We start from the raw sequence: 26,703 nt of genomic DNA, 5'->3' as shown, positions 1-26,703 counted from the left end.
GCACAAAAAGGAGAAAATACTTTCCCACACCTTATTATTTTACCAGACAGAGTCTTCATTGTGTTATTCAAGTGTTAGGATGCGTTTGAGAGAGTTTCTGGGCCCGAAGCCCTCAAAGTCCTCGAGACAGGTTTTCTGAAAAGTCAGCTTCCCAAGGATAAGGCATGGTTTCTCTGCCTTGGCACTACTGACATTTGGGCTGGATACTTCTTTATTGTATGGGGATGTCCTGTTCATTGTAGGATGTTTAGCTGTATCTTTGGTTTCTACGCACTATACACCAGTAATGTGAATTCTCCCATATCCTGCAGTTGTGACAACCAGTACCTCTCCAAACACTGCAAAAGGTCCGCTAGGGGAGGGGCACGTGGGTGGCTCAGTAGGTCAACTCAGTCAGCTCTTAGTTTCAGCTCAGGCCACAACCTTGGGTCATGATCTCAGGTCACAAAATCGAGCCCTGTGTTGGGGTCCTGCTGAGCACCAGTCAGCCTGAGATTCTTCCCCCCTCCCTCTCCTTCCCCTTCTGCCCCTCCCCCTGCTCGTTCATGTGTGTGCATGCTCTCTCTAAAATAAACAAATAAAATCTTTTTAAAAAAGAAGTTCTCTAGGGGAAAAAAATAATCCCATGTTGAGAAACACTGGGATAGGCCTCTAATTCTAATAATTCAAGTTATTCTTACTTTGGCCCCCTCTCCCTTTTGTTCTTATTTGTATTATTCTCATCTGCAATGGTTGCTTTATAAACATCCTTATTTGTTTTGCATATTCAGACAGGGACTATGTTTATACTTTTACATCTCCCACAGCTGCAAGTCATTCGTTCTGTTTAAAGGACTCAACAAAATGTCAAAATGTCAAGAAATCCAGGTGCTCCTTCAAAAAAATAGTAACTCTGAAATAAGGTTATATGGGAGTTCCCTGTACTAGTCTTGTAACTTTTCTGTAAGTTTGAAATTATATCAATATAAAAGTTGCAAAAATATTTTTAGAAATATAAAAGAAAATATTTGCAAATCATATCTGACGAGAGGCTAATATCTAGAACATAAAAACTGCTAAAACTAAACAACAAAAAACAAATAATCTGGTTAAAAAACGGGCAAAAGATTTGAATAGACATTTCTCTTAAGATGATATACAAATGGCTGATAAGGATGTGAAAATATACTCAACATTGTTAATCATTAGAAAATGCAAATCAAAATCACAAGGTATCGCTTCACACCCACTCGGATGGCTACTATTTAAGAAACAGAAAATAATAGCTTTGGCAAGTATTTAGAGAAGTAGAATGCTTGTGCACCGTTGGTAGGAGTGAAAAATAGGGCAACCACTATGGAAAACAGCATGGCAATGCCTCAAAAAATTAAAAATAGAACTACCATATGATCTAGCCATCTCAGTTCTAGGTATATATCCAAAGGAACTGAAAGCAAGACCTCAAAGAAGTATTTACACACCAATGTTCATAGCAGCATTATTCACAATAACAAAGAGATGGAAGCAACCCAGATAGCCATTGCCAGATGAATGGATAAACAAAATGTATTAGGTACATACAAAAGAATACATTCAGCCTTAAAATGGAAGGAATTCGGGGTGCCTGAGTGCCTCCATTGGTTAGCATCTGCCTTCAGCTCAGGTCATGATCTCAAGGTGCTGGGATTGAACCCACATGGGTTCCCTGCTCAGTGAGGAGTCTGCTTCTCCCTCTCCTTCTGCCCCCAACCCTGCTTATGTACACACTCTCTCTCTCTTTCTCTCTCTCTCATTGCTTCTCTCTCTCTCTTAAATAAATAAAATCTTTAAAAAAAAAAAAAGGGAAGGAAGGAAATCTTATTGCACTCTACAACGCGGATGAATTGAGAACATTTTGCTAAATGAAATAAGCCAGTCACAAAAAGACAAATACTGAATGATTAATTTAAGAAACATTTATGGAGTCCCCTCTCTATATAAAACACAGAGATGGTGCAGTATATCCAAAAGTAGATGTACAAGAACCAATAAGCAAAAGCAAGCATAATGCTAGCCTAAACATCTCTACCCATAACTTCTACCCAATTTCAGGAAAGTAAAGATGTTTTTCAACTCAGATTCAATACTGCCAAGGAAATATCATGTTTTCATCCTGAGATCTCATCTTTCTCTGAAATGATGATTAGTGATAATTACATGGGTGAAAAAAACCACAAAGCAACTTCTATTTCCCATGGTTGGAGGAGCTGAGAAAGAGGTAGCTAATGGCATTACTGTTAAAAAGTGAATTACTATGGTTTTCAATATGATTCACAAGGCTCCCCAAAGTAGAAAATGTCCCTTTTGCACATGAGAATTCTATAAACTCCCTCATGTTGGATGTTTTCTAAAAATGCGATTCCATTAACTCAATAATTAGCATAGAGGAAACAAGTATATTTTGATGACATTATATAAAATAAAATAAGGTTGATGATTTCTATTTCTTTCAAAAGTATTCCCACACTATCAATAACTGTTTCCCATTCATACAACTTACTGATGCCTCTTGTCTTTGACTGAAAATAAGCCAAGTATGTTTGAATTCCAAGTCTTTTGGGGGGGGGGGGCTGGGTGGCGGGGGACAGGGGCAGAAAACAGGGAGAGGGAGAATCTTAAGCTCCACACCCAGCTCAGAGCTTAGGGGGCAGGGCCAGGGGTTGATCTCACAACCCTGAGAGATCATGACCTGAGCAGAAATCAAGGGTGGGATGTTTAACCAACTGAGACACCCTGGCATCCTGAGTTCCAAATCTTAAGTCTATGAATCACTATTTCCACCCCCAGGCAGCTGAAATTGTTCATTTACATTTCCCCACTCTCTGATAGTCACTAAATACTATGTACAATACTACTTTGCACGATGCTTTTGGGAGAGACCCTAGAGATTGAACTTCGTTTTCAATTGAGCTCCAGGACGTATTCTTTTGTACTTACATTTAAAAATTGAAGCATGACTAGTGTCCTATAATCCATAACACTACTAACCAAATAAATGAACCACCTTTTGAAGGGCACATTCAGGTAAATCTGAAAATGTTGCCTGGCTTCCTCTGAGGAGGCAGCCTCAATTCCCCAAATTTCTGCTTTACAACCAGAAATAGTTACCTATCAAACACATGAAAATCACGTGCCTGGGCTATACTGCAGAATTCTCCATACTTAATTTGTGTTTTCCTTGGTCATTATTTAAAGGACTTCTAGGTGGACTATATACACTGCACGAGCCCTGAGAGTTGATGAAAGAAACAAGGAAAGTAAATACAAGTGAATAGTATAAGTAAATTATTTTATCTCAACTGGATTCCATTCCCATATACTTGAAATATTACAGATAATCCAAAGTGTAAGATATCTCAGAGACGACCCCCATATGAATGTCTTGCCAAGCCATCCCTGCAAAAAGACAGTGTGGTACGGAAAAGAAGAGGGCTTTCAACTCAGACAGACATGGAAAATATTTTAATCCCAGCTCTGCCACTCAGCTGTTGTGTAACCGTGGGCACAAAGACATCTGAGCTTCAGTATCCCCAACTGTAAAATGGGAAACAACTGCCTCAAAAAACCATGAGGACTCAGTGAGAGAGAATCAGTGAAAGCACCTGACCTGCTACAGGCACTCAAAAGCCAGAATGAGGGGAGCCCTTTGGTTTCCAACACACAAGACATAGAAAATGCAGTCATACAACTTGGTGTTTCCTTTTCATTTGTTAGGCATCGTTCTTTCTAGAATTACTGTAAGGCACTGTTATTATAAATGCAAGCATCTGGGACAGGGCAGGCACACCACAGGAACTCATCAGAGGCTTGAGACTCAAGGCAGCTGAACTCTGGTTGGAGAGAAAAAGTACCTTAAAAATGAAAAAGAACGCAAAATGTTCAACTGCCCATCACAGACAATAAGTTCAAAGGAAGGAATGATTACTTAAAGCTGACACGACCAAGCAGGAACTCACAAAAGAGCTGGAAATTGAGGGGAGCCTGGAAATTAGGACAAGACACCAGATATGGGAAGAGGAATAAGAACTCTCTCAGAGAATGGAATAGAGCTGACAAAGGAGCAGCAGTGATCATACAGATCCATCGGGCATTCAAGGAATAAGAGACCATTTTTGCTCTAGTACAGAGTTTTGTGTAGAGGAGCCACAGAAAATAAGGTTGCATAAGGTAAAGTTGTCAGGGATACCATTAGGAGCACCCCAAAAATATTTCTTTTCAAAGAAATAAATCATGGTTGGTATAAACCATAGACTTTTTAAAAAGAAACAATGTATAACCCAGTGAGTTGAGAAGCCAGATCTATCAGAGATATCCGTGAGTAAATTGGACAGGCGAGAGACTAGAAACTCAGTGAACAGTTAAGAAGCCACTATCACAATCCAGGCAGGAAGTGATGAAAGGCTGAATTAGCATGGTGGTGGTACAAACATAAAGATGGAGACAGGGATGAAAGGTATTAAATAAAGTCTCACAGACATGAATGAAGAGGGAAGAAGCAAAGATGACATGGTAATTCCAAGACTGGGAGACTAGGAAAATGACAGCACCATGAGAGGAAAAGGCAAATCTAGGGAGGAAATTAATCTAGGGACATAAAAAGCAACTACAGTTTCAGACTGATTGTTATCACGGTCATATCCAGAAAGAAAGTACTAAGTCATCATGCAAAGACATGAGCTTAAGATGGGAAGGAAAGCTCTATGCTCAGAAAGGACGGCTGACTCCGTAGAAGCTGCTGGTGCAAACAAATTAGGACCAGCACACTGAGTATAGCCCTCCTCAAAACCCAGGTTCATGAAGGAAGTGAAACCCTCAAAGACACTGGAGAAGGAGCAAAAAAAATTTAAGTGTTGTCATCAAAGCCGAGAAGATGGGTCTCAAGAAGACAGAGGTAGTGAAGAAAGCCAGAACCTACAGAAAACGGTAAGGGCTGAAAACAGGCCATCCTACATACCAAATAGGAGATCCCTGGAAACCTTGAGAAGAAAGAAAAACAAAACAAAACAAAAACAAACAAAAAAAAACCCTCAGGCTCAAAAAGTGTCAGAAGAGCAAATGAGTAAGTAGGAAGAAAGTGGAAGCTGTGTCAACAGTGTATGCTTTCAAATGAAGTTTAAATCTCATTCAGATTTTTAATCTGAACTACAAGAACATGTAGATTTAAGAAAACGAAAGAATGGGGTGTCTGGGTGGCTCAGTGGGTTAAAAGTCTGCCTTTGGCTCAGGTCATGATCCCAGGGTCCTGGGATGGACCCCTGCGTTGGGCTCCCTGCTCAGTGGGGAGTCTGCTTCTCCCTCTGCCTGCTTTTCCCCCCTTGTGCATGAGCCAGCGCTCTCTCTGTCTCTGACAAATAAACAAAATCTTACAAAAAAAAAAGGAAGGAAGGAAGATAGATAGATAGATAGATAGATAGATAGATAGATAGATAATTGATAATAGAAGCCGTCTTTAGTAGTCACAGGCCGTAATCTTTCTCTTCTGCTCTCCTTGTTTCATCAGATTTATTGGTTACTTTATGCATCCTCTCAAGACCTCTCATATCTGGGCTGCACTTCTAAGCCTTTCTCCTTTCAGTGAGAAAGGGCCATGTCTCATCACTCCTATCCCTTTTACCTCTTTCCTTTTCTCACTCACATCATGGAGGCAAGGACAAAAGTCAGATTTTACAAGAAAACCAAGATTTGGTAGTCATTCTTCAGTATTTTCAGAAGAATGCCATCTTCCAAAAAGCACATTAGAAATGTACTCAATATCATTAGTCATCAGTAAAATGCACATTAAGAAACCACTTCATAACTACTAGAATGACAAAAATTAAAAAGACTGGCAAGGATGTGGAGCAACTAGAACTCTCATACATCACTGATGGAAATGTAAAAATAATACAACCACATTGGAAAGTATTTTAGCAGTTTTTTAAAAAATGAACATACACCTAACATATTAACCAGCAATTCTACTCCTAGGTATTTGCCCAAGAGAAATGCCTATGTCCATACAATGACTTCTACATGAACGTTCACAGTCAAAAAACTGAAAGCAACTCAAATGTCCAACAATAAGGGCATGGATAAACAAATTTTGATATATCCATACAATATAATAGTAAGTGATAAAAATGAATCAACTATTGATAGATGCAACAACATAGATGAATTTCAAAATGATTCTGCTGAGTGGGGGAAAAAAAGCTAAAAAAACAAAAAAGAAGTACATGCTGTACATTTCCATGTATATAAAATGTTACAAAATGTAAACTAAGTCTATAAGGACAGAAAGCAAATTAATGGTTACCTAGGGATGGAGAGAGGAACTCAAGAAAGACAGAAGAAAGGTATTACCAAAGGGCATAAGGTGACTTTAAACAGTGTTGGATATGTTCATTATCTTGATGGTGGTGATGGTTTCACAAATATATGCAAAACTGATCATATATATTAACATAGGCAGTTTATTTTATGCCAATCATACCTCAGCTATTTTTAAAAACAGTTGGGACAACAGGCAAAATTTGAATATATACTGTGTATCAGATAATACTGTAACAATGGTAAATTTTTAAAAGTGAAGAAGGTGCATGTCCTAATCCCCATAATATAAAGTCACCACAAAGGCTGGAGATGAGGGCTTCTCTCTGGTAAACTGGGAACATCATTAGAGCACTTCCACTATTACCTTATTTTTGAGAGAGAGAGAAGAAAAAAAAAAAAAAAACTAGCTGTCCTCTTTATCAGAGAATGCCCTCTTAAGCAATGTTTCCGAAGTACATGCCTGCCTGTCCTCCTTCATGTCTAAAACTGTTTGCATTACATAATCTTTTGGGGATAAACAATTTCCATCTCTGTGTGGCTCTAATAAGAAGATCAGAGAACTTCTCTGGCTACTGTCAGGTTCTCAGTTCTCTACCCGCATGATTCTTTAGCAGCAGCTACTTGGATCCTGTAAAATACAAGCTTCTTTTCCAAGAATTCTTTGCTGCTCAAAGAGTCTTGCTTTTAGACTAACTCATGGCCAGACATTTATCAAAATAATTTAGACCTACAGATACCTTATCAGGTACTCAGGAGGGATGCCAGGAAAATGGGAATGGTCAGAATCCTCGGCAGGTCTCTCTTCTGAAATCACTGGAGAATAAAACCTCCCAGGGTCTCAAACCATAGGCAAGAAAGAAACAGCAAGTGTAAACTTTTTGTATGTATTTATGAGCATAAATTACCGGGCTAAGTGCCCATCTCCATATCCCCCATCTGGTGTCAAAGATGTGGCTGGCACTTAGATTAAAAATAAAGCACTCAATATGGCATTATAATTATGTTTCTAAAATTGACTTTAAAAATAATCAGGATAAATTAATCTTACTCCCAACTCCAAAAGCCACATATTTATATGCTGCTTTGTATCCTTAACAAACTAAATTTTCTCAAAGTGATCACACATAGAAATATAAAATATGCTCTCTTTAAAAGAAGAAAAGTTCCTGTCATCATCTGAAAATCTCAAAATATTCATCAATTTCTTATTCTATTATCTCTCAGAGGTGCAGTGAAACCATACTATTCACAAATTTACACAAACTCAAGAAAACTTTTTTCTTATCATTTAAAACACTATAAAACTATATTTTATATGCATATACTTTATTCTGTACTATACATTACTTTGGATATGTAGTTACACATTTATAATTACATATAATTCTAAAGAGTAAGAGGTGAAAATCACACACTCTTCTTTATGGGCAATTTGAGGGATCTTACCTAAGATTTCGTCTCTGTACACTAATACTACCTAACCCTACTCAGGATGAGAACCTTGTGTAAGCAGCTGCAGTTTCCTTACAAGACAGGTAACAAAAATAGGGCAAGGATTTTCTGCAGAGGAAATTCTAGAGAAAATAAGGACAACCTTCACCAAAACTAGCAGAAATGCAAGGGCAAGATGACCCCAGATTTCCCACTTCTCAAGAACCAGCAGAAGATATTCCTGTGTGTATCTTTTTTTTTTTAATTTTAAAGATTTTTATTTATTTATTTATTTGACAGGGAGAGAGAGATCGCAAGTGGGCAGAGAGGCAGGAGAGAGAGAGGGGGAAGCAGGCTCCCTGCCGAGCAGAGAGCCCGATGTGGGGCTCGATCCCAGGACCCTGGGATCATGACCTGAGCCGAAGGCAGAGGCTTAACCCACTGAGCCACCCAGGCGCCCCTCCTGTGTGTATCTTGCTAGGTCTTCACAGACCTAACACTTACACTGCAGAATCAGTGTAAGTACAATATATGGTTAGATACTTTGCTTATTGTTTAGACTATTGCTTTCTGGGACATTCCCATGAAATGGATCTAGTGATGATGATTCTTCCCCAAAGCAGAAAAGACAGTGTTCTCCTCTTCAGGTAATCAATACACACTAATTGTCAGCATCACATCTACACCAAGTTCTAGTCCATCTTCGTGATCATTCATTCTCTCGATTACCATACCTTGAATATCTTTTCTTCTTTGACTCTTACTTAACCTTTGGATTTCATCTTTCATTATATCAGTAAAGATATTTTAGCCTTATTATCCATAAACCGAAGCCATTTCACATTTCCCTGATCTCAAACTTTTTCAATAATCTCAAATACAAGAATATAACACTCACTGTCATGTGCATTACAGAATGTTATTCTGTTCTAGTTAATGCAAAGAGGCAGGAAACAAAAACAAAAAGTATAACTATTTAGAAAGCAGGAGACAAAATTACATGATTTGTAGACAATGTGATTGCATATCTCTTAAAAGACAAAGAAAAAAAAAAAAGTAGAGAGAATGAATCACCAGAAAAGCCACCAAAACTAAACAGGAAGTTTAGTCAGGCAGCATTTCTATGGACTGGTAATCAACAGTCAGGAAAACCTAATGAAAAGATGGCCTTATTGTAATCAATTTATAGCAGTAGCAGCAGGATGAATATTTCAACCTCAAACACAAAACTCAAAACTCTAAATTGGCGTACAGAAAAATAGGAAGACTTTAATACCCTCCCTTCTCACTGGAGCCCAGACCACTTCCAGGCTGTCCCCCTCTTAAATGTGTACAAAAATTCTGACCCTCCCAGGAATCTCTTCCCTCAGGCCTGGAGCAGATTAGAATATTTTAAAACAAAATAACAAAACTTATGATAACCAATAATTAAGAGACAAAAATCCTACCAAATTTGAACAAATTCGTTGTCTAAAGCAGGAAGGTAGCAAAAGAGAAATGGATGGCCCACAAGAGAACTGCTGGGATACTTCCACATTCATCAGCAGCGGTACCTGTACTGAACAGAGAGAGAATCATATACTAGAGCAAAAAGCACCTTGCTGTTCTCCAGTCACTCAGGGCACTCTTTGTTGCTGGTTTATACAGAACAGAGAGAAAATCTGAGTTAGAAACCGACCTAATAGTTTCTTAAGACTTGTTGGGCCCTTAACCAAATTTATATCTCAGCTCTAGGCAAAGTCACCTCTAAGCCAATCCAAAACTACAATGGTTTGCCCTTTTCTAAAGTCTTCCAAAGCTTTCTTTTTAACTCATGTCAGTGTTACATACTTCACAGCAACAGTCTCCGATAAGTCTGTTAACATGCAGACAAGAAATGTTCCAGGCTACCTTCTCTGAACCCCCTTCCCAACTGTGTGGCCCACCCAACAACTATTCCCACTTCCCCTTCTTCCTAGACAACAAAACTCTAGCCTTGTTCCCCTTTCTAAGCTGTCATGACCTCCAGAGAAGGTTGGGCTCCTCCCCAGACCAAGATGAATTATGTCAGGTCAGAGTTCACCATGGTGATGGTATTCCCATGGCCAAGTCACTGGTTTAGGCATGGACACAATTCTGGCCTAAAGATGTAGGAGTGTTTCTAGAAAGGTTTCTTCGAGCTTTAAGAACACAGGACAGGTACAATTTCTTTTTTCATGTCTCTGGATATAGTTATATAAAGATTTGAAGACATTGAACCACTTGATCAACCAACTTTGGAAATACCTACACTTCCAGGCCTTTTGTTAAGTGAGATAATAAATGTCTCTAGAGTTTACACTGCTTCCACCAGAGTTTTCTGTCATTTGTAACCAAAATCTTCCAAATAATATACCATGTAAATGTCCAACTAGAATATACTCCACCTATAGCCTAAGCATCTGACAATGGACACAAAAGACAAAACTAACCTATCTGTAAAACCTGAAGAGGACATTTTCTTTATTGCCAAAACAGCTCGTTAGTAAGAGAAGCTATTCTTGATCGTCTGGAAACTATTCTGCCTTTGGTAAAATTACCTTGTGTCTCCTTTTTTTGAGATGAGTGTTTCTCCTATAAATTTGATGTACTTATTTAATAAAAGGGGAAGAAGAGTTCTGATTACCATAATCTTATTGACTTACAAATGGTAACAACCTAATCCTAATATATCTCTGTTGAGGCCAAACTAAGAGAAATAGGTTTAAACCAAAGGAACTAGTTCATATATAAGGATGAATTTCCTGAGAGAAAAGACCATAGAAAAAAAATTCTCCAGGGACAGTATGGGATCTCCTTGATAAAAGTCTTTAAAAATAGATTATTCATGTAGCTGTGAAGCTTTAGGACTATATTTGGATTACATGACAATTCAAGATTCCTGCCAGGCCTATCTAAAGAGAAAATATATCTTCTTCCTAAACAGAAAAGTAGAAAACCTCTAAGTGTTTAAATAAAAGAGAAGCAGAAACTTCTTAACCCCAAATTCTGGGTCAGTCATATTTATCATATATATGCAAACCAGTTGTTACATCAAATTCATCTCTTCATTGTAGAGAGCAAAAAGGTAAACAATATGACAAAAAATCTGACTATGTCTCAATTTCCAGAAAATTCAAGTGTCAGTAAGAGACTTATTTGACCAGAAAATGCCCAGTGACTAATTAAACTGTAAATTAATTTGTTTAACTAAAAAGAGATTTGAAAGCACATAATGGATTAAAAAGAAATGGTATATACTTAACAGAAAAAAAAGTTTTTGCCCTATGGCAATTCTATAACTAAAATAACAAATTTTTAATTTTTTTTTCTTAAGATTTATTTATTCATTTATTTAAGAGAGATACAGTGTAGGGAGAGGAGCAGAAGGAGAGGGAGACAAGCAGACTCCCCTCTGAGCAGGAAGCTGGATCCTAGGATCCCAAGATCATGACGTGAGCTGAAATCAAGAGTCAGACATGTAACCACTGAACTGCCCAGGAGCCCCTTAAATGTTTTTAGATGAAGAACTTTACTGTCCAAGAGTAGTGCTGAATATAGACTGTCCTGTTAAAAATACAATTTGAAGTCTTTAAGATTTATTCCTACTGACCATTAAATCCCCAGTCACATTTATAATGACTAAAATCTGGAATATTTGTGTTGAAGAGCAAATGCAAATAAGTGTTCACTTCTCTAGGGTACGCATACGGTTTGCTGGCATGATGTGCAATGGATAACTGGTCTTTGGTTTAGCAACTAAGACAAATAGATTATCTGTCAGCTGCTCAATCCTGGAGCAGAACAAGGAGGGCAATAATGATGGACGGTATGGTAAAGATGTGAGTTTCAGAAATACAGACTACTGCTATGGTGCTTTTTTACTTTTGTATCAGTTAGAAAAAGGCACCCTTCCCAAGTAATTATGCCTAACTTGGGGAGCAGACAGTTCTTTTTTACATTAGGAATGGTATCTATCTGGTATCATTGTACAATGAACATTTTTACAAATTATTTGTAGTAGCCCCAGACTTACCATCAGGAGCCTTGTGCCCAGTAGCAGACAAGAACTCCCTTGTCTTCTAGGAATGGAGGAAAGTAAGTCAGTCTCATTTTTAACAGAATCAACCACCAAAACCTTCCCTCATTCTAGACAAGTTGAAGGCAGCTAAGGTTCCATTAAATGGAGTCTTATTTTCATTAAACAGAGAAAAAGAAAAAAAATTCTCCAGAAAAATCAAAGTGATCAAACTTTGTAAATTTGTTTTTCAGATGTTATTATATCTTCACTTTTTAAGCACAGCTTTTCATACCACAGTCTTCAACTTTATTGAAAGAACATCAATTTATCAATATGTATAATTTTTCTCTATGTGAATACTTAAAGTGCTTTATAGGGATGACTTAAAACTATAATTTTTTTTTTTTTTTTTTTTTTTTTTTTTTTACAGAGAGAGATCACAAGTAGGCAAAGAGGCAGGCAGAGAAAGAGAAAGGAGGAAGCACGCTCCCCACCAAGCAGAGAACCTGATGCAGGACTCGATCCTAGGACCCTGAGATCACGACCCGAGCCAAAGGCAGAGACTTAACCCACTGAGCCACCTAGGTGCCCGGGATGACTTATAACTATAAAAGAAAGCTATAAAAGGTACTGTAGCACTATTAACTATTTTTTAAATGATGGGCTTCCTTTGTTTATTTAAATTTTACCTTTGAAGATTCATATTAAAAATAGATTATAACTAGCCATAACCAAAGCTTGGGCTCAACCTAAGGCTGACTAAGGGAACAATGTATGAAGCAGCCTTCTAGAATGGAAACAGAAGACCGTATCTACTCAAACTAAACATACCAACTCAATATTATAAACAAATGAAAAAATAATACTTTGCTACTTAAAATTAATAACTTTACATATGACTAAATTATTTTAGTTCTAAAAAAACAATTCTTCAGTATAAAGAGAAATTGTTCAAACACGTAACACACAACTACATATTTATCTTGAAGTCAAGCCTTTGGTACTTTAAAGTAAAATAAATAAAACCTAAATCATTTTTGCAAATGGCTATGTTAATGCCACTGTATATTCTACGCAAGCCTTTCATGAACTAACAGGCAAAAATGTTAGAGATTCTCTTTAATGGGACAGAGATCCTGCTGGCAAAGAAGGGGAGTGGATGAGAATGGCTGTTTGTGAGTCACCACCTGCTGACTTCTGACCCTAATTTTTTTTAACTGTAGGACTTCCTTAGCCAATTATAAGCTCTACCTACCAAGATTTCCAGCATTGAGTTTTCAACAACAATACCACATGTCACAGAACGACGGTCGGAGTCAAATGAAAAACTCCAAGTCCTACTGAGCAACATGCGAAGACCAGGCACTGCTCACCTAACAATGCTATCCACACATCATTGTCCAGATTACAAGATTCATGGAGTTTAAACTGATAGCCTAGGGTTTGAAGACAGCTTTAGATCAGAATCCCAGTTTGATTTCACCACCTATGAGCTACAAGAGACTCTAGATAAATTACCTAACTTCTCAGTGCCTTAATTTCTACATATATATAGTACTCACCTCAAACACTGTTATGATCATTAAAATTAGATAATATATATAAAGTACTTTAAAAGCTGCCTGAAAATAGTATACATATTCAATAAATGGCAGCCATTATTATTACTATTACTATTACTGCCAATAATGGTGGTTTCTTTATTTCTCCTCTGATCCAGAAACCCCACTTCTAGAAATCCACCCTGGAGAAATAATTCAAACTACAGCAGAAACACAAAAATTATTATAATTTCAAAAATAATAATAATTATTATTATCACAATGTTATTTACAATAATAAAAAGTTAATGCTACCTAAATGTATACCAATTAGAAAGCAACTGAGTTACTTACCAAATAGCTATACAGTAAAATATTAATGTGTCACTAAGAAATACATTAGAAATATAATAAAGAATTACGGAGCAAACAAGTTCATGTTTATAGGCTTACAAATACCAAAAAAAAAGCCAAGATTTTAAAACTATATGTACATCATTATAACAATGTAAAATATATTTAAAATCATATTAAAAAAAGATGAGCAAGTAATACACCAATATCAAAAGAACAGGTAAGACAAGAGGATGAGATTTTGAGAGATTTTTTTCCTTTTCTTTTCTGCACTATCATGTAATTGTATTACTTTCATAATTTTAAAGTCAATCTATTTTTAAATATGTTTAGCTTGCTACAGATATATCCACTAAATAGGATTATTCAAATGGTAATAAAAGTTACACCACAAAAATATATTACTGAAGTGGTTAAAGTTCAAAATAGAAATAAAGAATAATCAAATATTTCAAATATTAGCACTCGAAATAAAAATATTACTTTTTTTGAGTTTTTCAAGTATATTTTTATTGAGGTATAGCTGACATACAACATTATATTAGTTCTAGGCATATGACATAATGACTTGATATTTATACATATTGAAAAATGATATTAAGAAATGATCACCACATACTGAGAAATGAAAATCTAGTAAATACCTGTTACCATACATAGTTACAGAATGTTTTTTTCTTGTGATAAAAACTTTTAAGGTTTCTTCTCCTAGCAACTTTCAAATATGTAACACAATAGTTAACTATAGTCACCACACTGTACATTACATTCCCATGACTTCTTTATTTTATAACTGCAATGTTTTACCTTTTGACTCTTTTCATCCATTTTGCCCATGCCTCCCCCTGCCTCCGGAAATCACCAATCTGTTCTCTGTATCTTTGAGCTTGGTTTTATGACCAATAATGACTCAAGTACCAAAACTGGTGAATTATTTACTTTTTAAACTAAGCTAGAAGAGATTCAGGTTTATTACTATAACGTCTTCTCATTTACTTGCATTAGAAATGGGGGTGGGATTTCTGCTAGACCACTGGGAACTGCCCATAACTGGGTTCTCCATGAAGCTGTGTGACAATGAAATCTTAGCTGCCACAGAAGTCACAGTGGAAAGCTGTTTCAAACCAGAGTTCTTCAAAGAGTGGCATCACTAGATGTGCCTTCCACCCAAGACAGGAGGAAGCAGCCTGAATTTCCTCTTATTATGGCCAACAATTAAATTTTAAAAGCTACTTTTTTGTTCATAAAAAGCAAGGCAAAACAGATAGTGAGACTCTAGAGGCAGCCAGAGACTAGAAGAACCTTCTAAAAAAATCATTCTAGGCAAAAATTAACAAGGCAAGAAACAACAAATGTTGGAGAGGATGTGGAGAAAGAGGAACCGTATTACACTGTTGGTCGGAATGCAAGTTGGTGCAGCCACTTCAGAAAACAGTGTGGAGATTCTACAAAAAATTAAACCTATAACTTGGCATTGCACTACTGGGTATTTACCCCAAAGATACAGATGTAGTGAAAAGAAGGTCCATATGTACCCCAATGTTCATACCAGCAATGGCCACCATAGTCAGACTGTGGAAAGAGCCAAGATGCCCTTCAAGAGACGATCGGATAAAGAAGATGAGGTCCATATATACAATAGAATATTACTCAGCCATCAGAAAGGATGAATACCCAACTTTTGCATCAACATGGATGGGACTGGAAGAGATTATGCTGAGTGAAAAAGTCAAGCAGAGAGAGTCAATTATCATATGTTATCACTTACTTGTGGAATATAAGAAATAACATGAAGGCCGTTAGAAGGAAAGGAAAAGTGAAGGGGGGAGTATTGGAGGGGAGACGAACCATGAGAGACTGTGGACTCCAAGAAACAAACTGAGGATTTTAGAGGGGAGGGGGTTGGGAAGATGGCTGAGCTTGGAGGTGGGTATTAAGGAGGGCACATATTGCATGGAGCACTGGGTGTTATATGTAAACAATGAGTCTTGGAACAGTACATCAAAAACTAATAATGTATTGTACAGTGACTAACATAATAACATAAAAAATGTAAAAAAGATCCTACTCTTTTGGGGCGCCTGGGTGGCTCAGTGGGTTAAGCCGCTGCCTTCAGCTCAGGTCATGATCTCAGGGTCCTGGGATCGAGTCCCGCATCGGGATCTCTGCTCGGCAGGGAGCCTGCTTCCCTCTGTCTCTCTCTCTGCCTGCCTCTCTGTCTACTTGTGATCTCTCTCTGTCAAATAAATAAATAAAATCTTTAAAAAAAAAAAAAAAAAAGATCCTACTCTTTTAAAAATAAAATAAAATTAAATTTAAATTTAAATCACTTTACTCCATCACAATGGAGATGGCTTCTTAGCAGATTAGAGGCCAAAAACTTCATTTAATGATTTTTCCACTCACAGTGCTGATATGAAGTTTCTTTTTTAAACAAATATATGTATTTTTTTAAAAGTCAATCTAAAAAATATTATTGACTATCTCAAAATATAGGGTACTCAAAAAGAAAAAAAAATAGGTACTGGCTTCTAGAATAATAGCAGTTGAGGAAAGTCTGCTCTAAACATATGGGCTACCCGTGTTTTTTCCAACTGTGCTGCATTTTACTTCCTCTATAACCTCTTCTTTTTCTGTCAACCTGTAACGTCATCTTCTCATCCTCCCTCCGCCTAATCTCTGTCTTCTGAAATGCTAGGATATAATCGAAAGTCCGCTCCTCTTCAAATTTATCCAAGACTCCCCAAGCTCCCTCAGTCAAGCCATCACCCTCTCGTGGTTGGCCTGACGCCACCTCATAGCTCTGCTATTGAGAAGCTCATCTGTCCAAGTAGATGGAATGTTCTCTGAGGGCAGAGAATGCAATGATTCACCTTTAGGGATCACAGAGAACATAACACTGTTTTCCACATGTGTCCGACTATATAGAAAATGTTGGTTTAATTGAACTGAATTTCTAAAGAATCTGTTCAGAAGGTGCACCAAGGTCAGCAGTCATGATCCTACATTCACCTGCAAATAGGTTCCTAGGCATGGGAACTGGCTGACTAAAGGGGAAACTACCTTCTTTTTTTTGCAGAAATATCAATACGTCATTTCAAACCAAAGTAATCTGACTTTTCTCTTAAATCAAAAGGCATTTGTCCACATTAAATCCACAGGCCTCTTGTAACCTTGGTAATGTAGGAGCTCAACATTTACTAATAGCACCTATAATGTCTGATAAGCGGATCATTCATCATGCCACTCATAATTTAATTATTCAGAACTATATCTTATTTCAGAAAGAATCCAATGAAACCTAAATAAATATACATAAATACAAGATAAAATGACATATCTCAGAAGAGAAAGAAAAAAATAAAACAAAGGAAAACTGAATGTAGGAAAGATAAGCTGTCCTGGGAGTGAGATTTTATATACCAAATCAATGTATTCTATAAAAATCTGCACATTTGTTCAAGGTAGGTCAGAGGTTTGGCTCTAACACTTCTAGTAGCCAACAAACACAGGATGATCCAATCAGTTCACATGATTCAATTCTTAAGATAAAAACACGAAGCTATCAAAGAACTGTCTTTCCCTTGCTCCTCATAAAAAGGATACTATAAAATGCAACAAATGAAGTCCTTGAGGAAATCTTTGCCGTTGATTTCTCAGAAAACTGTGGGAAGACCATTCCTCATAACAACCTTCATAGGCAAAGGACAGCACACAAGTTAAGAAATGCAAATGATGGAGAAGATGACAATCAGGCCAAGGAAGGGGTCCAGGTACACAGCTCCTTGCAGGTCTAGATTTATCAAAATCAGATTTTATTCTACCTGAACCAACTTAAAATCCAGAGGGTTCATGCATCCACTTATCTTTAAAATTATAAAGAAAACTTGATGCACACGCCCATTCTTCTTGGGCTATGTTTGTAGTTTCATAACATCTCAAAGGGAAGCATGACTCAAGAAATGTTAAGAACCAATCATCTAAAGAAGTAAACTATCGGTATCCTTCAGGGAACGTTCCATAAGCAGTTTCTTCTCTGAACTTCCAAGAAGTGCTAAGCCTCAAGACTGCAGCCCCCGACAAGCATCTGAAATACAACTTCTCTGATGCCAGGTGTGGAACTCTAAGTTTAACCACTGGCCAACCTATGTGTCAACTGTATGATACCATGACCTTTAATAAGTAGTGAGGGAGCACATAACCATCTGCTTTTTCAGATAGGTTTCAGCCATGAACATTGACAAAATTGTCTCAAAGGACTGGTGATATTTCTTCTACATAATATAAAAAGGAAAAGAAACAAAAAAACACCCACCTTTCGCCTGTAGATAAAAATTACAGATAAGCACACACATACACACACACACATACACACACACACAAACCTTTTTCCTAGATAAAAATTATTTTTTAATTTTAAAAATAACCTTTCCACATCAGTTGGTATATTTGAGTATTTTTTCCTCTTTGTTGTTTCAATCTTTTTAAATCTTTTGTTATACAGAAAAACAATCACAGCCATAGCTTTACACAAATACATACACACACACACACACAGAATCAACCATCCACCCACAGTATCATGGTTAGAATGTCTCAAAGGCCTGACAGCATCAAGTGAGGAAGCTGGCCTATCGGACCACTGAGACAAAGCTCTTTAAGATTCATTCATGTAGAAGTCACAGCTATCCAGAGTCTGGTCCTCAGCATAAGAAGTCCAGAGATATATCTTTGTCAAAAATAGACAATTGAGGGGCGCCTGGGTGGCTCAGTGTTAAGCCGCTGCCTTCGGCTCAGGTCATGATCCCAGGTCCTGGGTTCGAGCCCCACATCGGGCTTTCTGCTCAGCAGGGAGCCTGCTTCCTCCTCTCTCTCTGCCTGCCTCTCTGCTTACTTGTGATTTCTCTCTGTCAAATAAATAAATAAAATCTTTTTAAAAAAATAGACAATTGAATAGACTAAAGGGTACCAACTCATTCTAAGAGGCTGAAGTGCAAATCAGAATACCAACTTATTAATTAATCATAGAGAACTGTCTTTTCCAGTACTCAGAAAATTTGCACCAAAAGCCAGGATGCTGCTTCCCCAATGCTAAGATACCTGAAATCCCAAATTGGTAATCAGTTGACCATAAGTTAGAACAAAGAAATATAGAGTTTGAGGAATACCTAATAAATTATCCATATCCAACATATGCCTTTCTAGTGATCAAAACTGCGGCTTTCACAGAGTCTCTCTTTCTAGGATGTTGTTGCCCTAACAGTGCAGACTTCTTGGTCTCTAAGCTTTCTTTTCCACATCCTTCCACATCCATTAAGTATTTTTCTTGGTATGTATAATACAACTGATAGATGTGTACCTTATGTGCATTATTATCCCTATTTTTCAGACTAATAACTCCCAGATAAAGTTGATTAAGCAACTTGTCCATGGTCACAGCTAGTTTAAGGCAGAGCAGAGATTCAAAGTCAGATCTCAAATCAAAACCTGTGCCTTTAACTTGCAGTAAATTATTCAAAGTGTCTTTCCCTGGGCCTCCCACCTCCCAGTATGATTTAAATGTCCCTACTCAGTGTTCCCATAACACCCTAAACACATCATGACTATAATTTTTGTTATATAGATCTTTCTCACTACACTGAAACATTGTGAGGACAGGAATCCTGTCTCATTCACCTTTGTATCCCTAGTGTGCTATCTATCAAGTAAATATGCAAACGAATTTGTCCAGTGGTTTAATATAAAAATCACCAGGGCGCCTGGGTGGCTCAGTGGGTTAAAGCCTCTGCCTTCAGCTCAGGTCATGATCTCAGAGTCCTTGGATCAGGCCCCGCATCGGGCTCTCTGCTTGGCGGGGAGCCTGCTTCCCTTCCTCTCTCTCTGCCTGCCTCTCTGCCTACCTGTGATCTCTGTCAAATAAATAAATAAAATCTTTAAAAATATATATATGAAAATCACCAAACTGAAGGCCTTGAACTAACCTTAGGAAGGTCACATCTTAAGCCCATCAACAAATATCTCCAAAAAATGGAATGAAGTATAGGTATACAAAGTGGCTTAGGACCTTTCTACATTTAAAAAGCAGTACTATTGTAGATAAGACCTCATTTTTTATAGACCATCTTAATAGTTTGAATTATTAGAGGTAAAATTAAAGTCCTCATTTATCTTATGTATACAACATATATAAATAATAGGGAGTTCAGAAAAAGCTTCCTCTTTTCTGCAAGGAGACAACTATCCTCTATACCAAAATCAAACAGTGGCACCCTCCTCTGGTGAATATTACAGGAGCTAAAACAACACAAAAGAAAACAATTAGATGGTGGGGTTTTCTTTAAATGAAAGAAAAAGCAAGAGATAAATTACCTAATATTATGTGTTATTATCACATTCCCAATAGCAACTAAAGAACTATCTTTTACATTACTTTTCATATTTTTCCCTAAAACAAAGCCAAGATGAATGAACTGGCCACATATTATAGGAGATGACAGATAGAACAATTACTCTATTTTTAAGGAGGGGACCTATATGTGTAAAATTCTTCTATTTACATAATGACATTGATCGTGTCCCTTTTATGGATGATATATTTACCAGAAGATAGTACTGGAAATTTTTCAACCTGAAATCTGTTTAGATCTGCAACTTTCAGGTTTTAGAATATCAACTTAAAAGAAAATTTTAAAAAGTCATTCACTGACACATGCAGGCTCAAAATATGTCAGTACATCACATCCATGCAAGTACAGCCCAAAGTTTCACAACATTACTATTACATCTGGACCTTTAAATTAAAAACTAAAACTGTGCTTTCTAAGACCAGAAGCAGATTCACAGCAGCCCAATTTTAATTTAAAAATATACAATAAATGTAAGCTTGATTAAATGATTTAAAACAGTCTAGGCATATAAAATGAAAATATAGACATTCTGATCAAACCAAGAAAACAATTTAGTCATTTTATTGGGAACATTATCATTTAAATATGTTTTTACCCAAGCACAGAACATCTCCTCCCTCAATTAATTTCAGGTCTTTTACCTACCCTGTGACCAAGGAGAAAGGAACCCCACCCTACACAGAAAGCTACAAAATTACAACCAGTAAGAAACCTTCATTTTGAAAGACAGAACATAGGGCTAGGTTGGATGGAAAACAGCAAAAATTGATTTCATTTCTACCAAATAAATTTTCCAACTAAGTTGTCATTCCTGGCAAAGTTGGTTTAAAGCAGATACAGTAACTGGAAAGATTAGCAGAGTGGTGGGTGAAGTGACTTTGTATCAAAGACAAAATGCAAATAAGATAACCAATTGAAAGCTTTCTCAATGTTCACCCAAAACAAAGGCCAAAGAAAAAGCAAATCCTGAAAGAGCATGACCTGCTGGCATTCCCTAGAGCCCACCAGAGACCAGAAGGACTAAAATGAGAGTTGGAGGGAAAGTTGGATGCCGGCACAGAGCCGGGTGGGGGTGGGGGATGGGGGTGCTAATGAAGAAGGGGTGGCAAAGGAGGCAGAGGGAATATGAGTAAGAAAGATCTTGCAAAAAAAAAAAAAAAAAAAGTACGCAGCTTTGAAACTCTTACAAACTGCCAATAGAGAGAGATGGGGTTGCTGTCCTGATGCACTTGGGAGCTCGGCGCTGAAGCCACATTTGCCACTCACTTCCCCTGGGCCATTGCCCAAGGACCAGAGCCAACACTCGCCCCGACCTCCAGGAAATCTGAGCCCCGGCACTCAATCAGGGTGCCGCAGAAATGCGGCAGTGGGACCTCAACCGGCTCTAACATCATCTTTTGCCCCAGATGAACCCCAAATAAGGGACTTTAGAAGCAGAGAGATGCCTGCGCACCCACGCCGGCCAGGGCGCCGGGGTGAGATCTGGGCACCGCCGCCTCTGCGGGCATTGCCACCTCTGCAAAGGCCGGAGGCATCCCGATCCCGTGGCACGACCCTACTAGAAACAGGCGGCGCCGTTGTCAACTAGCTCGATTGCACTTGCAAAGTTAATGGAGTTGTGAAGAAGCGCGGAGCTGCCCTTCGGGTTCCTCCTTTAGGAAAATGGGATATGAAGGAGTCAGAGCTTCCTTCATCCTCAGTGAACTCTCACTGACTCGGCTCTGCAGATTTTGTCTCTTTTCCCTAAAGAGAATCAAAGATATTTTCTTCCTTCTTTGTGCCTCGCTTAGCCTCAAACCCTAGAACAGGGGCGCTGAAGCCCTAGGCCAAAGTTCACGGTAGAAACCGTAAACTCTCCACGAAAAAACCAGCACAGTCATTTGCTGGGTTCTGGCCTTGAGAAACCTCACAAATTATGAGGCACAAAATAGATTGTGGACGGACCTCCCTCCCCCTAAATGGCCACTGAGACCAAGAGGTCTGGATCTAGCAGTATTTTTTAGCAAGTTGAGCCACATTTGGATCTAGTGTCTTTGTCCAGCAGGGCACCGGGTCATCACCACGCCCCTCGCACCCAGTTCCGACCCCGCTGGTCACACGTCCTCTTGTTTACCACACCCACACAAACGAAACCCCAGAGAACTCCTACCTCGCCCCCGTGTCCGTCAAAGATCCCGAAGATGGACGGGTGCGTCTTGTTGGCTAGGTCCGTAAGAACTTCAAATCGGTCCTCCATGTGGTCTCTACGGCCCTGGATGGAATACACAGCCACGTTGTGGCTCTTAAACTCCCAGGTCTTGGAAAATTCGGCCTCCAGGACGTCGAGCCCCCCAAGCCGATCGTTCTGCATGATCTCGGCCACCTTGCCCTTCACCATCTTCACGGCGTCCCGGCTGGACTTGACGATGGTCTTCACCTCGTCGGTGTGGAAGAAGTAACTCCACAGTGCCAAGCTGATGCACAGCAGGAAGAGCGTCTCGGGTCTCAGCAAGAAGTAGCGCATGATGCGACCCAGCAGAGACAGCAAAGTCATTGTATCCTCTATCATTTATTATCGCTACAGCCCCAGCCACCAGCAGCGACGCGCGCCCCGAAGGCTCGCCGGGTCCCGGAGCACTGCGGGGACAGCCCGCGGGGAGGGAGGCGGAGCAGCAGCCGAGGGAGGGGGGAGGAGACTCGCGGAGCCGGGCAGGAGGCTGACGAGCAGGCTGCTCCCAGCCCGCACGGCGAACGGAGGCAGTTTCCCTTTTGTCTCCTGGCCTCGGCGGCAAGGAGGCCCGCGCCTCGCGTACCGGCGCCTGTGTCCGCGGACCGCGCCGCCTCCCCTCCCCGCGCCCCTTTGTGAGGCGGCGGCCGAGACGGCAGCGGTGGCAGCAAGGCTGCACCGCTGGTGCCCGAGATGGGCTAGAGGAATCAAGTTAAAGTTGCGCCGGGCGAGTCTACGGTGATGGGCGGGAGAATTCGGGGGCGCTGGGGCCCGCGCGGCCCTTCCGCGAGTGCCCCTCGCCGCTCTGGGGAGCGATCAGCAGCAAGGTGAGGAGGCGCGGGACGCGAGAGCCCGGCGGGCAAGGGATGCACGTCCCCTCGGTCGCCGCGGCAGGGGAGCGCAGAGCCGGCCGAGCGCTCCGATTCCTTCAGACACCCCGGGAAGCCCCAGAGAATAAAAGTTTTGCGGGAGCCTGGGCAGAGGCGGCGGTACGCGGAGCCCGGCGACGCAGCACGATCCGCGCTGAGCCGCAGGCGGCCGGCGGGCTCAGCCTGCCTCTCCCCAGTACCTCCCTGCTCGGCTCGGCACCGCTCGGCTCGGCTCGCGCGCTCGCTCCTCTCGCCGCGGATCGCGCTCGCCCCGCCCCGCGCACTCGCCCCGCCCCGTCCCTCCCCGGGAGCTGGGACTCAGGCCCGAGGTGCTCGCGCCGAGCTGTCAAAGGCTGAGGCAGCTCCGCCACCGCCGGCTCTCTGGCGGCTCGGGGCGTTTCCTACGAACAGAGGGGGAGAAAAGGGGCGCGTCCGCTCTCTGGGTCCAGTAGATGGCCTTTCCTCCCTTGTGCGGACTCCCAGGACAAAATAATACTGATTCTGGTCGTCTGAACGGCGGTTTTCTCAGGAGCTAGTATCGCTGGCTGGAAAGCAAAGTGCCGCACGTGAGCGATCCCCCCTCCGGCTGGTCGCACTGTAGTGCGGTCCCCGCCTCGCCTGGCATAAGGCAAGCGAGAAGGGACGCACTTCTCCAAGCTCGCAAAGCGAGGCGGAGAGGATCCGGCAGTTGGGTTCTGCGACAGAGGCCTGCTGGGATCTCACGAGAGGCGGAGAGCGAACCTCAGGCCTAAAACCTTTCTCGCGACGAGAAAAGACCCTCCCGACAACAGCAGGATGTGGGGACTCGGAGCCACAGGGAAGTGCGCTCTGAGAATAACTTCGGGAGGGGCGAGGATGGGCTGGCCTCCCGAGGGCTGCGGCCGCCCCTGGAGCAGAGGACGCAACCACGAGGGCCTTTGGGCGGTGACAGCCCTTCGGCGGGAAGACAAGGAGCCTCCTAGTGGAGCCGCGGGGCGCTCCCGACCCCACTGCGGCGCGAGATCTGTGACTGGGCTGTTCCAGTTTCAGGATCCCTTTGAAGCTCCAAACTCCAGGCCTCCTACCGCCTGCTCAGTCATCACGGGAGAAAGTGCGATCCGGGTGGGAGTCCTTCGGTGAGCAGAAGTGAAAGGCCGCAGAGAAGAGTACGGGCTTCCCGAGACCCTCAAGGATAACTTGGTGACCCACGGGCAGATGTCGATGGCCTTGAAGATTTGGGGGAAATGACCAATGTGCAAATCAGCTTAAAATCCAGAAAGAAGGGAGCTTTAAAGGAAAATAGTCACTCTCGATACCCCTGTCCAGGAAGAAGAGTGCTGATCTGCAGCTTCCATTCCGCTAGACTGGAGAGTAGGGGCTGCCTGATCCAAGCCCAGCCAGGGTCTGTCTCCCCAAGCATTCCTGGATTGGTATGATTCCCGACTACGTTTTTTAAAAAACAAAAATAAATAAAAATAAAAAGGAATAAAATACTGGAAGGAAATACACCGAAATGCTCAGTGTGTTTAACTACAGTAGAAAATGGTATGTGGTTTTCATGTTCTGCTTTGGACTTTTTGTCTGCTTTCTACAACTTTTCCAAAACATTTACAAAATGCACAGATAACCATCAGAACAAGAAAGAAAGAAAGAAAAACTTTGACGGTTAAATGGCATATACAGAATGTTCTCAATTATATACGCATGCATAGGAAAGACAGGAAGGAAATAGGAAGAACTGTTAACAGGATGTTGTTTTTGACAACTAAGATATGGTCCCCTATTTTGTTTTGCACTTTTTGGTATATTCCACCTGATAAATAGAGTAAACAGTTTTGAAATTAAATTAAGTCATTCTGTTCAAAGGTCTTAAGCCATGAGATTCCAAAATGAGATAATGAATTTTAAAATCTTTAGGAACTTTAAAGCAAAAGTAATACATTAGTGTTGTCATGAAGATATGAAGTTACAGTATTTCTTACTGTAAATTAGCAAACGGCTTTTGGGTGAATTATCAGTTTTTGTGTACATGAACCTTTCTCGAATGGCAAAGGCAATTTCCAGATAAGTTGATCAAGATTCCAGAACTACAGGTTTAACCAGGCCCTGGAGCAGAAGTAAGATTCCAAACCTGGTGACCCATCCAGCCTGTCCACAACATTACTATATTGATGATAGCAGCAGATACTCATGAGAGACATAACTTGTGTTTCCTCCATACCTAAATAAAGAAGAGAAAGGACCATACTGGTTTTCCTGGAAGTTAAATAGCAAAAGGAGGGATTGACTAATAAATCCAGATACCCTATGGATCCTGTGGAGATATGCTTTGACATTTACATCTAAGTAGTTCATTTTTGTGAAAAATCAATAAAATGATTTTTCAAGCAGACCCTATACGCATTTTTAAATTTCTATTAAGAAATTTGTGTCATTTACATAGTAACTTTTAAAGGCCTAATAAAGCATTTTGTTATAGGTCACTATGAATGTTAATATGTTTGAGAAAAAGACCTTCCTCTAGTGACTAACATTTGCATATTCCTAGAAATCATAAAGCTTTTTCATGTATATCAATTTATTTCCATTCTCATAACAATCCTAGGAAGAAAATAAAGGAGATATTACCTCTGTAATAAATATGAGGAAAATGAGGCACAAAGATGTTAACTGAATACCACAATTCAGTCTTAAGAAGTTGGAAAACTCAAACTCAGTTCTTCTGACCACCAATTCAATACTCTTAGCCCATTGATTGCCCAGTGATACTGAGATGATTAGTCTAATTTTTTTTTAAAGATTTTATTTCTTTATTTGACAGAGAGAGAGAGATCACAAGTAGGCAGAGAGGCAGGCAGAGAGAGAGAGAGGAGGAAGCAGGCTCCCCACTGAGCAGAGAGCCCGATGCGGGGCTGGATCCCAGGACCCTGAGATCATGACCTGAGCCGAAGGCAGAGGCTTTAACCCACTGAGCCACCCAGGCGCCCCGATTAGTCTAATTTTTATGCTTCTCTAATAACATTTCAGTGGCTCTTTGTTATAGAAATCTGGGAAAGAGTACACAAGCCCCACAATGCTCACTTTAACCTTTGACTTTAGCCTTATCAGCACCACACTCCACGAACCCACTGAGAACAAGTGCTGGGCAGAGGACAAGAACAAGTAAACTGTCCATCTCTACATAAAAGCCTTAAAGATTTGTTGCTAGAGTAAATACTATCTGAATTTCACAGGGAAGAAAAGAGTATCATAGACTCTGCCTTATGCAAATACTATACCATTATAGGTGACATAGTAATGAACCAAAAGTTAATTGCAATCTGGTTTTCATGAAATAACATTTATTATTTAATAATAAAAAAGTAATAGAAAATGTTTATTAGTAATATTCACCAGGTAATTACCATTTTAACTTGGCAATGAACTCATGTCAGCCTTGCAAGAATATAAAGAACAAAAAATATAACTTTTAGAAGTAATACAGTCTCAGAAAAAACTTTCAGAATTGTAGCTCTTAGGTTTAAGAAATCTTTAAAACAGAGTTTGATAAATATATTTTTTCTGTATG

The 26,703-nt window shown here is 40.0% G+C and overlaps 1 protein-coding gene across 1 annotated transcript in view; it reads right to left on the bottom strand.

The window, feature by feature from the left end:
• PPM1L (protein phosphatase, Mg2+/Mn2+ dependent 1L) overlaps window positions 1–24,354 on the bottom strand; it is a 301,786-nt gene extending 277,432 nt beyond the window's left edge. Inside the window, exon 1 of the mRNA XM_047729272.1 lies at window positions 22,231–24,354. Within this exon, the coding sequence (XP_047585228.1) occupies window positions 22,231–22,629 (399 nt within the window). The 5' untranslated portion in view covers window positions 22,630–24,354. The remainder of the gene's footprint in view (window positions 1–22,230) is intronic.
• Between the last annotated feature and the right edge of the window lie 2,349 nt (window positions 24,355–26,703).

The sequence above is a fragment of the Lutra lutra genome, chromosome 1, assembly GCF_902655055.1.
Source record: "Lutra lutra chromosome 1, mLutLut1.2, whole genome shotgun sequence".
Lineage (NCBI taxonomy): Eukaryota > Metazoa > Chordata > Mammalia > Carnivora > Mustelidae > Lutra > Lutra lutra.
This window is presented reverse-complemented; position numbering and strand designations above follow the sequence as displayed.